An 18,425-nucleotide genomic window follows, 5' to 3' on the forward strand; every position below is an offset into this window, starting at 1 on the left:
GGTTATGGGAATTATCTCACTAGACATACTTTTAGATTATAGTAACAGAAACCATTTGAGGACCCAGGCATGTGTCAGTCACTGAGCTGAGCGCTGTGCACATTTTATGTTTTATTTAATCTCCACAGCAACCTTACAAGGTGGTATTTGTATTATCCCCATCAGACAGATGAAACTAAGGTCCAAGAGATTAAGTTACATGTGGGAAAAGGGAGGCCCACAAGGTCAGCAGAGGGTATAAGCTGCTCACATGTGCTGATTCCAAGGCATGGTGTTTCCTACTCTGTACCACTCCGGGCTTCTAGCCACCTGCATTAACTACTGGAAAAGCAGTACAGTGTTTAAAGAAATAATGATGTAGTCTTAATGCTTTTTGTTTTCCTTTTGAGGAGGATTAAATACCCTGAGGCAACTCCTCTGATGGGGAAATAAAAAACCATCAGCCAGGCTGGAAAGCCCCATAGGCACACCTCCACCCTTTCCCAGTGACTAAAGCTGGGCTTGGAACCCAGAAGGGTGGCTGTATGCACCTGTCCTTGAAGCATTTCAGCAACTCAGACCCTGCCCCAGCGTGCCTGCTGGGGAGCCCCAGGGAACCTTTGTTCCAGGGCAGAGGCTGCAGGCCCAGGTGGGGCCCGTGGAAATGCTGCTGGTTTGGGGTGCTTCCCCTGGACTAGGTCCTGCACCCTTCGTGTTCCCAAAGGTTGGACCTATCTGTTTGCTCTTGGGGACTTGTCAGGTCCTGTAAGCCTGGGCCTCACCCTGCCCTGGGTGATTTTCAAGATCCCTTCAGACCCTCCCCTACACACAGTCCACCTGTCACAACCTTCTGTACCTGCCCCTGTGAAGAAGGATGGCCTTTATCCCTGGGGGTTGTGAGAAATACCTGGCTGTGAGCCCATCCTCCTGTAATGGAGAAGTAGAGGTCTGGGGATAAGGCGTATCCTATTTAGCTCAGCAAACATTTGCTGGGCTACACAGAGAGTTAAAGTCAGCTGTATAAAGCTGTCCTTAAATCCAGTTAGTAAGAGAGCTATGCTAGTGGTATGTACTGCATCAGTGGTGCCCAGAGCTCTGCCTGGGGGCAGTGATGTTTCTCCTGGGTTTTACAGGATGAGTTGGCATTCACCGAACAAAAAAGGAAGATCAAGGGAAATCTAGCCAGGTAATGGGATGGAGGCAAAGGACCTATTTCTTTATCTGCCTTGCAGATTAGAGAAACAGAGGCAGGAAGATCCTTCCAAGTGCCTCCGGAGTGTATGCATTTGAAGTGAAATTGGTCACTGATTTGATCAGCTCAGACCTGGTTTGCTGCCCTGCTGGCCAGAAACCTAGGTGACTCTCCTGTCATCCTGAGCCAGAGAGCAGGAGGTCTCTGGGCCATCAGGATAAAAGCAGCAGGTGGGACGATTCCATTTCCTTCTACCGACACCCCTGAATTTGGCAGTGAGGGGACCATTTCTGTCCCTCAGCTGGAGGAGCCTTGTAGCCTCTGTTCCACCACCCCCACCACCACCCTGGCCTGCGTGCCACATCCCCTGTGGGCAGAGTCACAGCCAGGCCTAGAGAGCAGGACACAGAAGGGGCTGTGAGAAGGGGCTGGAAAGTTGTGTGGTGAATGTAGGTTATGTAGACGGCCTGTTGGGAGGAATAATGCCACCCACAGTTCTGAGTCAGCCGGGTGAGCCTTACACCACGGTGGCTCAAGGGACTGGAATAGTAATTCTGTGCCTCTGAGGTCTGAGGCAATCCTCCCTTTGGCTCTGAATCCCTTCTTCCCTGCAAAGCAGGTTTCTTTGTATTAGATTATTCCAGTATTTGTGCCTTTGTAAGCCAGGCCTGAGGTTTCTCTTAAATAATGTTGAAAGCGAATAACTCTATTTATCTTCCCCCTTTATGCCCAACATTGCCTGCAGCTCCTGTGCAGATTAGAGCCAGCCGTGAGGATAAAGAGCCCAGTCAGCCCGAGGAAATGAAGAGCCAAGGCAGCACTGAATTCCAGTGGCAGTAGGAATATGGCCTGTGTAGTTTGTTCTTCAGTTTACATGGGCCCGGCCCCAAGGAGAGAAAGGAAAACAGGGTTCCCATCCTGGCTCACTAGTGTCTCCTTGGACAAGTCAGTTTTCTCTAGGTCTGTGTTTTTTTCTTTCTCCAAAAATTAAGTGGATGAAGGTAGTTGATCAGGTACAAAATCATATTCTTTTTTCCAAAGGCTTGGGAAATGTCATGAAGGAAACGTTTTTGTGGGCTGATGGCTTTTGTTTCTAGACTGCTTGTGGCACCAGCTTACCAGGCCTCGTGAGACAAAGACAGATGCCATTTGGAAATATGGGAAGAACACAGTTCCAGCTATTTTGGACACTGTCTGTTCTAGACCACCCATGGCATACACTGTGTGGCTTCCAACCCCAAACAGCTTCTACCACTCATGAGCTTTTGTGTTCTGAAAAGCAACCAGTCCAAATGTCCACCAGCTGGTGAGTAGATAAACAAGATGTGGTACATCCATATAGTGGCTTGTTACTCTCCAATGTGAGGCAACAAACGAATGATATATGCTCTGACACGGGTGACCCTTAAATACATTATGCTAAGGGAAAGAAGCCAGATGCAAAAGACCACATATTGTGTGATTCCATTTCTATGGCATGTCCAGAACAGGCAGATCTGTAGAAACAGAAAGCAGATTAGAGGTTGCTTGGGAATGGGTTTGGGGTCTGAGTCCAGGTGAGCATGGGGACTCTTCAGGGTGATGGAAATTTTCTAAAACTAAGTGAATTGACGAAAAATCATTGCATACTTTTATGGATGCAAATTATACCTCAATAAAGCTGTTTTAAAAAAAACAGATCACCGTTGAGTTTTCTCTAACACACGATTATTTGTGGTTGATTTCCTTCTTGTCACTCATGACTGTGGCATAGCGGAGAGGAGCAGCTGCTTAGGCCTCCTGTAGGTGAAGAGCCCTGTGGTGAGTTCTGAGGAGGCTGCCGGTAAATTGACCATGTTTTCTGAACCAAAAAGGGAAGTACAGAGTCAGGCAGTGTCCTAGGTGCTTTGCACTCATTTTCTTGTTTGTCACTGAATTCTCGTAACAAACTTGTGGGAATGATGCAGCAAGGCATATGCCTGTTTTAAAGAAGAAAACCAAGGCTCAGAAAGGTTGAGTCTTGTGAAAACTCAGAGTCTATAAATGATGGACCATTGTAATTCAAACTCAGGTTCTCTGGCTCTAAATATCAGTGATCTTTATAATAAAAATGCTGCCTCCTATGAGAAACTGTATTTATGGGAACACTGTGCTCTTTGACAGGTAAGATGTTTCAGGGAATAATGCTAAGTTATGGACACTGACTTAGCAATCAGAGTAGGCAGAGAATATGGCAGCTGCCTCCATTTGTCTATCTTGGTTTGGGCTGGCAGGTTAGCGTGCTGATGCTGGACATGCCTGCTGCTTGTCCGGGACAACCCCTGAGCCCCAGGCATGCTGAATTGTTAGTTCCTCCCTTTGTTTTTCTTATGTGGTTTAAAGAAAGTATTATGGAATGTTTGGCATATTCCATAATAAAAGAAAACTTACAGAAGAAGAATAAAGCATAGTTATATGCCCACCAGCTAGCTTAATAAATGAAACATTATCTGGGATGCTTTTAAATTTGCCACACATGATGGGTGTACAAGTAAGTCAAGTGACACAGCGTTGGGAGACCAGGCTTTGAGCTGGAAAAATCTAGATTCAAATCTCAGCTCCAGCATTTATTACCTTGGAGAAGTCATAAAACCTTTCTGAGCCTCTTGTTTCTCCTTAAATAAAAGAGGAATACTACTGCTCATTTCCCAGCTTGTAGGGACTGATGAGACTGTGCATGTAAAGAGCTTAATCTGATACATATTAATTAGTAGCTCTTGTTATATTCTCTGTAACCTGATAATTGTAAAAGGCACTAAAACTAAGTCTTAGATAGATTTCATCTATCCCCAGATTAGTTCTACTTTCTTCCTCCAGTGAATTCCATTTTGAGGGGAAGTTGTCCATTTTCCCAAGTTCCTTCGTAGGTGCTAACCTGCATGCCAGCTCTGGACTCTGCCCAACTCCTGTCAGTGTCCAGCTGGGTGACCACAGATGGGTCATTTTCACCCTCTGTTTTCCCATGAGCAAACTGAGGAGCCCACTAAATCAGACAGTGCCACCCTCACACTCTGTGACAGATCCCCAGAAGCAGAAGTGGAGTGAGCCCCAGGTGTGCGGCTGCTCTGCTTTCCTGAGGGTGGAGAAGGGTTAAAGCTGAACTTCTCAAAGAAACCAGAGGCTTGGCTGCTCCCTCAGAGCCTTCTCTGCTTCCCTGCATTGCACACCATGCTTTATAAGCATCCTCGTGTGTCCAGGTCAGTCCTGGCTTATACCTGTTATCCTGACATAATTAAAGCCTCCCCTCTTTCACTCTCAAAAGTATCACAGCTTCCATGATAAATGACAAGGTCACCAGAGTAAAAGCTGTCATTTTTAAGGTCTGAAGCTGGACCTGTCTGGGAATCTCATACAGGATTCTGGGCTACACTTGTCACTAGGGACCAAGACCAGTGAAGGACTTCACTTTTTACAGTGTGTGTTGTACATGCTCTCATTTGATCTGCAGAACAACCTTATGTGAGGGGCAGCTATGTCAGTATTGCCATTGAGCCCAGAGAGATTAAGTGACCTGCCCAGGGTTGCACCACTAGTAAGTGTTGGGTACAGACTGGAACTCATGGCTTAGGTTTTCCAAAAGCTCTGTATCCTGTCAGTGTTGCCTCGCAGTCAGAACCTGCTAGCTCCCCAAATAGGGAGTGTGGGCTGGATTCTAGGAATTATGTTGTCAGTTTCTACATATCCTGGAGAGGGGGAGGTTCCAACAGGAAGTGATTCGGCCTGGCCTAAATCAGCAGATGACCCCCAGGACACTGGCCGGCTTGCCAGGGAGTAAGCCGCCTTTCTGAGGGGATCCCATTCATACCTTGTGCCTCTCAGCCGGTCCCTGGAGGAAACCCTTGTGCCTTCACCAGCAGTCTCTTGCCCAGCCGGGGCAGACATGTAGGTGTGCATTATCCACACAGGCCATGCTTCCCTTCCTCCAACCCCACTCCCTCTAACCCCCTTGCCAACACAGGAAAAGAAAGGCAGCTGAAGGTTGAAGTAAAGCAGAGGGAGCCTCCAAGGTTCCTTCCCTGGCCCTCGTGCTGGTTGGCCCTGTTACCTCACACCTATGGGCAGTTCAGACCCGGGCCATTGCGCCTGGTGTTGGAAGAACTGCAGGAGAGGAGAGAGTTCCCCCAGGAGAAATACTCTCTGATCTATAGCCTCTGCCTGTGAATAAATATTTTATTCCTTCTCCTCAGCTCTTTAAGCATGCCTTGGGGCAAATGTATTTGCACGTCTGAAAAATTCTGTCTGGAGTTAAAGTTTTCTTATCCTTCCTCTGCTCTAATTTATTTATTTTTATTGATTTTTATTTTGGTATGATTAATATACAATCACATGAGCAACATTGTGGTCACTAGATTCTCCCCCTTACCAAGTCCCCACCACATACCCCATTACAGTCACTGTCCATCAGTGTAGTAAGATGCTATAGAGTTGCTACTTGTCTTCTCTGTGTTGTACTGCCTACCCCATGCCCCCTCCACCCCCTGCCCAATGTTATGTGTGCTAATCATGATGCCCCTTATTCCCCCTCTCCCTCCCTCCCCATGCATCCTCCCCAGTCCCTTTCCCTTTGGTAACTGTTAGTCCATTCTTGGGTTCTGTGAGTCTGCTGCTGTTTTGTTCCTTCAGTTTTTACTTTGCTCTTATACTCCACAGATGAGTGAAATAAATCATTTGGTACTTGTCTTTCTCCACCTGGCTTATTTCACTGAGCATAATACCCTCTAGCTCCATCCATGTTGTTGCAAATGGTAGGATTTGTTTTCTTCTTATGACTGAATAATATTCCATTGTGTATATGTACCACATCTTCTATATCCATTCGTCTACTTATGGACACTTAGGTTGCTTCCATTTCTTGGCTATTGTTAATAGTGCTGTGATAAACATTGGGATGCATCTGTCGTTTTCAAACTAGGATACTGCATTCTTAGGGTAAATTCCTAGGAGTATAATTCCTGGGTCAAATGGTATTTCTATTTTTAGTTTTTTGAGGAGCCTCCATACTGCTTTCTGCAATGGTTGAACTAGTTTGCATTCCCACCAGCAGTGTAGGAGGGTTCCCCTTTCTCCGCATCCTTGCCAGCATTTGTTGTTCCTAGTCGTTTCTCTCTTGGCCATCCTAACTGGACTGAGGTTATATCTCATTGTGGTTTTAATTTGCATTTCTCTGATAATTAGCAATGTGGAGCATCTTTTCATTTGCCTGTTGGCCATCTGAATTTCTTCTTTGGAGAAGTGTCTGTTCATATCCTCCACCCACTTTTTAATATGGTTATTTGCTTTTTGGGTGTTGAGGCATGTAAGTTTCTAATTTCTTTCTTTTTAATGTATAAGAATTTTTGCCTAAGTTCTTTATGCAAGCAAATCTTATAGCCTATTCCCACACCCATCCCAAATTAAAATTATTTATTCCATGGAGAAGAGAGACACAGGGCCATGTATTTGAGGGAAGGACAATTAAGTAAAGCAATGCAAGGGTTTTGGAATGGGGCAGCAGGAACTTGGCATGCTCAGCGGGGCTTGAAGCATAAGTCACAGACTTGGAGAACAGTGAGTGTCCCCTGGGGCTCTGTCCTGATTGGTTGCTTTGCCTTAGGACAAGCACAGTCTTGCTTCGGACTCTTACTTTTTTTGGTTGTGTCCTTACTGAGAATTTCCTCCTGGCACTTGCCAGACAACCAGTTGCAACTTGCCTCATATATCCACTCTTATCCTAGTGGGGAGAATAAGCTAATTTCCTTGTGGTTTAGAGCTGACTTTAATTGACTGTGATACCAATGACATGTTGAGGAAATCTGTCGTGTCCTAGAGGAATTAAGCTGGTCTGAGGGCCGAAGAGCCCACCAAGCAAGAGCAGAAAGGATTCCTCCTCTAACAAGACTCTTTGCCCTGTCTTGCAGAGATCAGGAACGGAAACCTCAAGGCCATCCTAGGCCTGTTCTTCAGCCTGTCCCGGTACAAACAGCAACAGCAGCCCCAGAAGCAGCCCCTCTGCTCACCGCCTGCACCCTCCGCACCCCTACACCAGGCTGGCACTCCACAGGGGCCAGCTGCACTCCAGGCCCCGTGCCAGCCGCCCCAGCCAACACCACAGCAGCAGGCAAAAGCACAAGCTGACATGCAGTCCAGGTGGGGGCTCCTTGCCAACTGATAACTCTGTTTTTCAGGCCTCCTCCTCCACGCCAACCAGAGTCTAGCCTTCACTGAATGTGCTTTCCATTTGTGCTTCCTTAGTGCCGAGAACTGGTGGTTAGTGAAGCATTTGCATGACCCTGGAATGGATGGCGTTAGAGCTGCGTCAGGTACCTGGCAGAGATGTGTACTTTTAGAGGTCAGAGTGGCCAGCAGCCAGAGCTTATTAGTTGCTCCTGCCTTCACTCTGGCCTATTACATGCATGCTCTCAGGCAATAAACAGCCCCTAAAATAGACTTCAAACTTCTTTTTCATGTGTGCCCACAAGCTGGGCATTCAGTGTTATGTGTGCAAGCAATTTATCTTAGTAGAGGCAAGATTTCTCTTCTAGCAAATGCCTCTGTTTTGCCAGAAGAGAACCATCAAGAGCACACAAGAAAGATGGCAAGTGGTTCTTAGCAAGAGAAGAGGCAGCCACCTCCTTGAGTGGGCCAGCATGCCCTGATGGCAATGGGGTTGGTAGCTGTGCTAGCTGTGGTCATCTGCCTTGTAGTATTAGGGCCTGACTTTATTGATGTCCCCAGAGGGATTGATGCTGGCCAGGGGGACTCAGCATAGAACGACATGCAAGCAAAATGCCAGGGTAGTCACTGTCTGTGGTGTTACAACAGGAATAATTGTATTCCTAAACATCTCCGCAAAAAGATCACCTCGGAAAACACTTGTTTTAATGGCTGAAGAAAAAGATAAGGGTTAGGAACTAGAAAGTTTTTGACTCATGGTAAAATTCTAGAGCAAAGTCCACAGTGATTGTTTTTTGAGCTATAAATCTTTACCTATCAATTCTAAATGTCACTGACTAAAATGACTGCCTGATTTCATTTAATGCATGCTAAAGAATAATGGCTTTTTCTTTCCAGTTGCTGAGCACCAGCATTAGTAACCATAGGGCTTCTTTCACACTTCCCTACCCATAGTAGCCCATTGCAGTTGGCCAAAAGATGAGCAGATGCCTCATAGATGGTTATAGTTTTTTTTCTTTCCATGAGAAGTGCTCTTTCCCAACTGAAATGGTGTTAAAACCAGCAGTGATAGATGTCAGATCCCCTAATTAATTATGTAATTATATCCAGTTCACATTATGGAAATGTGTGGGCTAGCAAAGATGCCCGGATTAACTATGAGAAATAGACAGTCTTTCAGCGTCTGCACCCTTGCCCTGAAAAACCAACTGAATGGAAACATTCTCTGATCAGAAGTATCTGATGGACCTGGATCAGGATATCATTTCCCCCACTGCTTTCTTCACAGTGCTTATTCCCTGGATGGTAACTTGTTAGGGGGAGGGTTCAATGTGTGCGTGTGGGGAAGATTGGGAAATAATCTGGGTTAAATTGTTAAAGCGGTTATTGCAGGTCTACTCAGATGCTTGAATCTGCCAATACACATTTATTTAATTAGTGTGAATGCCTCTTGTGTGCCAGGCACATTCCTCTGCATTTGGAGTTGGGGGTAAATGAGATGGCCAAAGGGTGCTCTCTACATTCTAATGGAGGAACCAGGGAAATATCAGATAGTGTTATTATAAGATGATGAGATTCAGAAGGATTAGGTCAAATAACTTAAGTTGGGTTGATAGGAAGTTCCGAGGACATGACACCAAAGTGGTTATACAAATGACAGGAACTAGCCATGCAGAGCTCAGGTATGGAATAGATCGACCATAGTGAGCAGCTGGTGCAGAGGCCCTGTGGTGCAAAAGTAAGCTTGGCAGGTTGGAGGAGCATAAAGAAGGCTAGTGTGGCTGGAACTCAGTGAATGAGGGGAGTTGGGAAATGATAAGGCAGCTTGTAAACAAGGCTGCCACCTTTACATGGGTGATGGTGTGATTGGTGGCCCTGAGGTAAACTCGGTAGAGACTTTATTCCATTCTAATGGTGACAGGAAACTATGGGTGTATCTTGAATAGAAGAGAGATTTGATTTGATTTATAATTTTTTTTTTAATGTTAGCTTGTCTCTAGAGAGTAAGACTATGAAAAAGTTAAGAATGGAAGGGAGGACTCCAGTTAAGAGTCCTCTAGATGCTAGTGGCTTGGATCAAGGTGGCAGAGCAGATACAGGGCTGGTCCAGTTCAGGATAGTTTGGAGGTTGATCCAACAGGATTATAAATAGATTGACTCTCTGGAATGAGGAAAAGAAGAATCGTAGATGAGCCTGGATCTCTGGCTTGCGTGGCGACGTAAGGGGTGGTGTTCGTTGAGGTGAGGGAGCCTGGGAGAGGAGCACCCGTGCATGGTGGATCTTCAGAAGGAGGTGTAGGAAGCCTTCCTTAAGCTTAGTTACAGAACTCTTCTTATTTGATATAGGTCGTCTCACTGCATAGGGCTCTGAGGAGCATGTGCTAAGAAACATTAACTTGTGGCACTGAGCTGAGCTAGCGTGAGGCACCCATTTCCATGGGAGGTGTTTGTTTTCATAAAAGAACCAGATGTCCCAGTCAGGACACTCATCTCCCAGTAAGAAAAAAAAAAACAGCCTACTGTTAAGTGCTTTACCTAAAAAAGGGCCAAATTCAGGCCAGGTTTTTATATCCATTTACTCCCAAGTGGCTCCTGACACCACAGCATGTGGCAATGTGCACTGGGCTTTAAAGTTAGTCCTCACGCATCCTCCGTCTGGCTCAGGCTGGGCTATTGCCTGCAGATGACTGGTTTCATCCATTATGTTCTGATACTTTCTAATTTTACTTCCAGAGGATAAACTTATTCTCAAGTCTAGGGATAGGATATCCTGTGCTGACACTCTGGCTATAAACTTAAGTAAAATTGCCTCACTGGCTCAGTTCCATTGTATTTCTGTCCTTGAATTCTGTCTTATAGACAGACATAGCGTGAGTCCCAAGGGTAAAGGTTCAGACCCTTGATCATCAGCGTGAAATGTTGATGCAAACCTCAAATGCCAGCTTTTTTCAGTCCTGTGTTAGCACCCTGCCACATAGAAACATGGCTGAATATTGTACCTCTTGGGATAACAAATACTAAAATTTGGGAGCTTTTCCATGAAGTTTGTTAATAAAGGAGTCATGGAAGATGACAAAGGAAACTCATTGCCATAAAGGAATCTGAGCAACTCCTGTATGATGGCCAAAAGCAACTCCATTTTACCCCTTCACTTCAGCATGTCTCATGAATCTACGTGGTGGCAAGAATTTGATTCACATTTCATGTCATAAAGTTCCTCACCAGTCTAGTGTCCAGAAGAGGAGCATAGTCCCCAAGACTTGCTTCCCTCTCCATCTGTGACTACCTTACATATTACCAATATTTAACTGTTTAGGAAAGATCCAGAAAGTTGTTTTTGGGTCACCTTTATGAGGCAGTTATCTGAAAAGTTCCTGGTAGAACAAGCACATGAGCTAGAAGCATGTAAACGCCTTGGAAAGGTATAAAGTTTGTTTACTTGTTGGGGACCACTCGCTTTTGTGTCTTACTGTGTGGGAAGAAGGCCTTACAGTGATTGGTAGCAGAGAAGATACTTGGTGTTTAAAAAAGAAAGGAAGGAACAAAAGAAATCACAAAAGTTCTTGGATAATCTTGACAGCAGTATCTTCACACTGGGGTTTTGTCAAGTCAGAAAAGTTAGAAGAAGGCTGTATATTGTGGAAAAAGTGGGCAGAGGGTAAACTGGGCGCATTCCCATTGTTCTAAGGCTCCTATTATTTGTGCTTCTAATATCTCTTCTCTCCCTTCACTCATCTCTTCCGCTCTTTTCTTCCCTGTCATGCAGTGCATCATCCAAGGACTCACCTCAAAGCAAAATCATCCGCTTCACTCTGGGTCAGAAAAAGATCTCTAGGTTAGACTTTCACTGTGTCCTGCAAAGCATGGTTCCCATCTTGTCAATTGTTTTCTCTCTGTTTTGGCTAAGTTTCCTTTTGGTCCCTCTCCCCATTTCCTGTTTGCAGTTTGAGAAATCCAAACCTGTGTTGGCTAATGACCCAATGCTGGAGAGTTTTGGGAGTGGCCATGAGGTCGTTGAAAAGGGGGGGAGGGGTTGTGTTTGTGTGTGTGTGTGTGTGTGTGTGTGTAAGAGAGTGAAACTGAAATGCAGGTGTACCTGTTTCTGCATTTCTGGATTTTGGCTTTGTATGCTTGATCATCAAAAATCCCTTGTGATGTGGGGAGAGGTAAGTTTCTAGCTGGCTTTTGTGGTGGTTTCATGATGAATTTGACTCCCCACTCTGTCCTTGCCCTGATCCCACCTCACCTGCATCTTTTTTACATGTGTTGTGTTTTTGTTGGTGTTAAAATTACTAATGTGGGGTTAGTTTTCTCTTGAGTTAGGAAGACCTGTAGCATTAAATCCACTTGGTCAGAGGAGGCAAAGCAACAAGGCAGCTGTGTCTGTTTTCACTTTGGGGTGCTCTTACAAACCATGAAGAGATGGCCTCGGTTTCCTGAAAATAAAAATTAGTCTTGCTCGCTAACTAGTTCTCTGGACACAGAGTTTTGGCGTCTTCTGCATCCTGTAGGTCCCATTCCAGGGTAGGGCCAAGGCCAGTTACATCACTGTATCTGCTGTTATTCTAAAGGTATGGATAGCTCACATTTATTATCTGAAGGCTTATTCCCCAATCTGAGTGCATTATCTTATTTAATCCTCACTTCAGTCTTTATGTGGTAGGTCATGGTTATGCCCATTTTACAGTTAAGGAAACTGAAATTTTAGGAAGTTAGATGAGTTACCCAAGGTGACTTTGTACTTCCACACAGAAAGGGGAAAGCCAGGTGGTCTGACCTTAGGACGCTCACTTTAACCACTTTGTTCCACTGCTTCTTCCATCCCTTCCTCCGTGAATCCTGGCATTTATGTGCACGTTGAAGCTGATTTTTAACATTACACATTTCAACCACTGTTCTCAGCCTTTTGCCTCCCGTTGCCCTGGGAGCATCCTAACAGAATTTGATGCTAGGGTGGGATCTCCTCATTATGACAGAATTTGTTTTTCACTTCATTCTCATGTAAAGCTGAAGGGATGCCCACGTCCACTTGCTACCCCACTCTGTCAGGATCCAGGTGCCTTTTCTAACCAGAGTTTCCTTTTCTGAAAAGCTTACACATGGGAGACCCACCCAGGCTCTTCCTGGCTGCAGGGGAGAAGCCACAGGGCAGTTGTTTCTCTGTGAAACAAGTCAGCATGTTACACAGACTTGGTTCCAGGGGACAAGAGGGAACCTGCATTTATCACTGTTTCTTGCAGCCATGTGTCTTAGTTCAGGCTACTGTAACAGATCACCATAGACTGGGTTACTTAAAACAGCAGAAATTTATTTCTGACAGTGCAGGAGGCTAGCAAGTCTGCTATCAGGGTGCCAACATGGTCGGGCTTTAATGAGGGCCCTTTTCCTGGCTTCCAGATGGCTGTGTTCTTGCTGTGTCTCATGAAGGAAGAGAGCCAAGAGAAGAAACCAGCTCTCTCCAGTCTCTTATAAAGCACGCATCCCATCACAGGGGCTCCAACTTCATGAGCTGATTATCTCCCAAAGGCTCCATCTCCAGACACCATCCCATTGAGGATTAGGGTTACAATAGATGAATTTGGGAGTGGGGACAAGCAGGTAGTTCCATAGCACTGTGCTAGAGTGACTGTTTTCTCTGACGTCACAAAGGTCAAGTCAGACACCTCCTGTACTGGCAAACTGGGTTCCTAGTTTTCGAGTGTCTTGCAAGTATCTATACATAGGAATTTACCTCCAAATGAGGTAAACCGAGGCAAGCTTAAATTACCAGAAACTAAATTTATTCATGAATAGCCAAGGAATTACCATTTGGAAAATGCATGTTGTACCAAGCTTCAGATGAGTCCATTGAGGTTTGGGGGCAGGTTCAATTTATGAGCCAGCAGTGCAAGGAGGGGCAAGTCCTGCCAGAGTCCAGGCACTGAGTTCACTGGCTTGAGGCTGGGGAGATTCTTGGTGGATGTTCATTGGTTAGGAGATAGGTCTCCATCTCTGAAAACCAGACATTTATGGGAAAGCAAGTCTCAGTTCTTAAGTTCTGTTCTCCTGAGGGTGCATGTATGAGAATCTCCGTTTCCAATCCTCCGGTTCCATTTTAGATTGAAATCCTGTCACATAGGAAAGGAAAAGAGAGGAAAGAGGTGAGCTGGGAGGAAACTTGAAATCTAGTGTGTGTTCCCACGATGTGCTCGGTTCTGGAAGATAAAGAAAACGGGAGCTAGCTGGGAAAATACCTAATTGACAGCACATGCCCATCCAGAGAATGACTTGTTATCAGTTCCAGATGACGGAAAGAGCCAGTGGGAAGGGAGGCAGCCCTGAAGGATGAGGGCATGTCTGCCCCTCTCCTGAGGGTGTGCTGGACGCAGGGCTTCCAAGCTGACCAAAAGCCAAGGCCTGGCTTTCCTTCAGGGTCATAGCCCTCACCTAGAGTTTCTGCATTTTGTGTCTGATGAGGCCAGTAAAAGGAGGTTCTTGATTTCCTTGTATGCCTACTCACCTTCTGTACCCCACTTCCCTACCCAAGCCTTGAGCAATCCCGATAAACATTTTAGCTGATCCACACAGCTCTAAGTGTAGCAGTAAAGTTTGGTTGCCAGAAGAAACAGCCTTACCCCGTCTGGGTGAGTAGGACAACTCCCAGAGCTCTGGAAATAGGTCTCTTATTCCAGTGTAAAGGTTATTTGAACACCTGCCAGAGTGTAACACCTTGAGAGGCACCAGAGCTATTGAGCAGGGAAGGAACCCTTACCCTTGAATCTGGATGTGGGGAAAGGGCTTATGGAAAAAAGAATTGGCACAGGGATGAAGGATGTCCATGAATTTCTGCTTTTGACCCCTATTATTGTCCCTGGCATTTGTGCTGACCCCAGGTATTTAGGCTCATTGTACCTGCAGGAGACAGAGAAGCTTAGTGGTTAAGAGTGTGGCTTTGCAGGAAGACCTAGAGAGAGCCCATCTTCATCATTCATGGTGTTACCTAGACAAATTGTTTTCCATGAGCCTGGGTTTCCTTATTGCCTCCCTCACTATTAGGTGGATTAATGTCATTCCCCCTCCTCGTATACCTGCCCTGCAGTCGGTGCACAGTAACTAGCCGAAGGTGGTGGAGTATTGGGTCGATCTTCTCCAGCTAGGGCAACCGGGTTGCCTCTTGCAAATCCCACAGGGTTGATCTCTGTAGACCATCTTGTGGAATCAGTGGGGCTAATAGGTTGGTTCTCTCTGCCCCACTGCTGAAAAGCAGATGCCATGGAGATGAGAGATTTCACATTTAATCATCTTGTCTGGCAAAAAGCATTTCCGATCACCACCCCAGCCACCCGAGGTCCTGAGCATGTGCACACAAGCTGCCATCCTTCTTGGGAGGGCCATCCTCTCCCAGCCTTTGAAGTGGTTTTGGGAGAAGAACAGCTTTCTTCCCATCAGCACGTACAGTGTGTGGAGCCAGACATGCTGACAGGTTATGTGGCAGGGATGACAGTGTATCGCCCTTCCCGCTTGGATCTGCACATGTTGGAGAAATTGACCATGGCTCCAATAGCAGCAGGATTTTCCTTCTGCCTCTTAGTTATACCACTTCCCTTAAACTTATTTTTTAAAAAAGCAACATATGTATGTTTCAAAGAACCCATCTGTGTCCTCTGTTATTTTGTAACTGTGGTCAGACATGGAATGATCATGAGAAGTGAATTTCCTCTTGCAAAAGAGCTGTCAGAAGTCTCTGGCACTATAAATGAGGCAGGGTTGACTTGCCATGCTCTCCTCTCACTGCTTCTCTTGGGTGAGGCGGATACCGTGGGCAGAGTCTGTTGTGGTACCTGCAGCTGTTCCCCAGGAGCATGGCGCAGCTCTTTAGAGAGATTTTGTGCGGACAGCAGCTCCTTCCCAGTTGGGGCTTGTAGAAGCTCTGATGCACAAAGATGTTAACAATAATGAACTTCAGAATGTTAGCCAGAGGCCTGGGGTCTGTGTCACTGTAAACTAGAAGGCACTCTGTGTTTCACCTCTAACTCTGCTCCCAGCCTCCATATTAATGCCTCACAGCTGGAGAGCAGGACAAAATCAGAAATTCATACTGTGACCTACAAGGTCCTCCCTACTTTGGCCCTGCCTGCTTCTCCAACCTCATTTCCTCCCACTGTTCCCCAAGCCCCAGCACACACCTGCCCTGCCCTTCCTCTGCACTATTGTCCAGGCTTAGCTCTGCACAACACCTCTACCTCTAAGCACAATGCCCTGTCTTCTTGCCTTCTATTCACTTTCACATTCCACGTGCCACATCTTGCTCTGGATTGCTTTTATTTGGAAATTTCCCTGACCATCCCCCTAAACTTCAAGGTGATATTCTCCTCCTTTGAATTACTTCTGACCCTTGCATTTTTTTAATCATTATGTGTGTAATTTAGATGTCAGCTGGGGTCAGTCAGTCCTTTAAGATCTAGATGAGATTGAACTAGAATTCTGTCCTAGGCTGTTCTGGCTGCCTTAGCAAAATAGCACAGACTGAGTGGCTAATCAACAACAGAAATTTATTGCTCCATTCTGGAGGCTGGAAGTCCAAGATCAGGATACGAGCATGTTGAGGTTCTGGTGAGAGCCCTCTTCCAGGTTGCTGAGTGCCCACTTCTTCCTGTGTTCTCACATGGTGGAAGGGACAAGCTAGCTCTCTGGATCCTTTTTTATAAGAGCATTAATTTCATTCATGAGGGCTCTGCCTAATGATCTGATCACTTCCCAATGGCCCTACCTCCTAATATCATCAATTGGGTATTAGGATTTCATTATGAGTTTTGTTGAGAAACAGACCCAGCAAACCTCTAGTTCAATTTGCCGAAGTCCATTGTCCTTTCCATGGTTACTCAGGTATCTTAGGTTCTCAAGGTCATGTTTGTCTTTGAAATCCTGTGTAGACACTTCAGTCTGAATTAATTCAGTTTGTGAGTTGACTCACCATCCCAAAGAATATTTTGGTTCCCTCATAGATGCATTCAAACTAAGCTTTTTCCTTACTTCCCACCCACCATGCATTCATTCATGGCCTGAGTACAGGTGGACTTTGCCAAAAATTTCAGAGGGATAGAGGCTTACTTTAGGACAAGCAATTATCCAAGCCCATTTACAGTGGAGCCCAAGTTTTAAATCACAGTATTGACATAGGCACCCTCTGAAACTTGAAAGAAATTACTTGGTCTCCATCCAGTCTTCCCATTTGGTCAAGTTCAGGGAACTGTCCTGACTAGAGTGTAATGGTAGTAGGGGTAGAGGGTGACATGTATTGGCTTGAGCTTGTGGTGGCTTTTGATAGCCAAGTATGTGCCAACCAACCTTTATTCACCATGTCAGCTGCCCTCAAGGGCTTCAAGAACTCTTCCATGTCCCAGAAAACTTGGCACAATCCTGTAGCCATTTGAAGAATATGCCACCCCCATCAAAGGAGCACCTCTAGGTCCTTATTCAGTGAAGAGAATCTGATGAGCACCCATGGCAAACCCGGAACTGTCTTAGTTAATCCAAGTCCAGGAATGTTTAGCTCTGGGACATGGAGCCCACAAATGGCTCAGAGGTATCCCAAGTATTAGTCACAGATACTTGAATTAAGTAATTTCTCTTCTGGAATGTTCCTTAGGGAGATGTGGAGTTCTGTGTGCCAAATCCTGTCTTGACTCTTTGAAAATGTTGATCTCTGACTCTTATATGTTGATTTTTGGCTAGCTCTCTTCTGATACTTTTACCGAGATCCATCTATTTCCTTATTTGTCTATTTGTACCATAGCACGTTCCCTTTATGACAATGCCCAATTCATTTATGAAGTTATGCTCAGCACAAGTTGAGAAGGGGAACCAACATGCACTGAGTACTTACAACAGTCCAGACGTTAAGTCCCATTTCAAATTTATAACCATCCCATTGGGTAGTTTAATATTATTCTAAAGTTATAGGTACAGAACATGAATCTTAGATTATAAGACTGATCCAGTGTCATATGTGTGGGAAAGTGTGTATTTTATCCATTATACCATACTGCCTCACAGAACAGCAGATCACCTCCTAATTCAAGGTGGTGCCCACCCCATCCTATACTTTGATATCTTGCTTCTATAAAAGGCCCTGTACTGCCCTGAAAATTCCATAGTCCAGCCACGCACAGAGAGGTGAGGACTCTGCAGCAGCTTTGAAAGGAATGCAGCTTTTCCCTCTTGGTGATTTTTGATTCCCTACTCTTTGCAAATTCCCCAATGAAGGAACATGCTGCTGCTGCTTCCAGTGTTATCCTCCACCATGTACTACTGTTGCTGTGACATCACCTTGGAACAAGTCCAGAATCCTTTTCCAGACCTATCTGTGAGCATAAAGACTCTTGCAGACTATGGCTGGGCTAGAGGAACCCAGCCCAAAGGATCTCAAGTCTGCAGGTGCAGAAGCTCTGCTGTTGGTTGTTAAGTACCCAGGTAACCCTGACGTGGAGGGCTTGCAGGATGCTGTTTGCATTGGAAACAGAACCAAGAGGTACCAAGATCCCATTACTTGGCCTCCTTGTTCCCTTGTGCTGGCCACATGTAGTTCCCAAACAAAGGAACTGGCCCTGCTGGTTTTGCACCTCACTCTGTGTGCCTGTCTTTGAGTAGTGGTTATCTTCACTTAACAAGATGGGGTAAATGAACAGGGGAAATTCCTCCTAGTGCAGTGGGAAGTGATACTTTTCTGCTGCTGCTTGTTGGGGGAAGATCTCACTGCCTTCCTTCTAGCTCCCAGTCTAGAAGGAATTTGGGCACCTTCTTAACTATAAATTTTACAGTCTTCTCACACCAGCTCATGTTCTCTGTTTGCTCTACAACCATCTTTCTTGCTCAGCCAACAAGAAAAAGTTTAAAGTGATTGCCTGCTTATATCTAAAATGCTTCCAGATTGCAAACTTCTTTGGTGCCTACAGATCTGCATGGAAAGAGAAGGCTGAAAGTTATGAGTTGAGAATTCAGACTTATCACTAGATCTAATGCCAGTCAGCTGTGGTTCCAGTGGTTTTTAAACACAGCTAAGTGGTTCTTTGCTGAGAGATATAACTAAATATTTTATTATTTA

General features: G+C 45.4%; 1 protein-coding gene across 5 annotated transcripts in view; it reads left to right on the top strand.

Annotated features, from left to right (window-relative positions):
- The window catches only part of NAV2 (neuron navigator 2), a 703,917-nt gene that overhangs the window by 468,384 nt on the left and 217,108 nt on the right, over nt 1-18,425 (top strand). For 4 of the 5 annotated variants that reach the window (XM_073216317.1, XM_037026705.2, XM_073216316.1 and 1 more), the window contains 2 exons: nt 7,087-7,315; nt 11,109-11,177. In XM_073216317.1, the coding sequence (XP_073072418.1) occupies nt 7,087-7,315; nt 11,109-11,177 (298 nt within the window). The remainder of the gene's footprint in view (nt 1-7,086; nt 7,316-11,108; nt 11,178-18,425) is intronic. The other variant, XM_037026708.2, reaches the window with a different exon arrangement.

The sequence above is a fragment of the Manis javanica genome, chromosome 11 (genome assembly GCF_040802235.1).
Source record: "Manis javanica isolate MJ-LG chromosome 11, MJ_LKY, whole genome shotgun sequence".
Classification (NCBI taxonomy): Eukaryota; Metazoa; Chordata; class Mammalia; order Pholidota; family Manidae; genus Manis; species Manis javanica.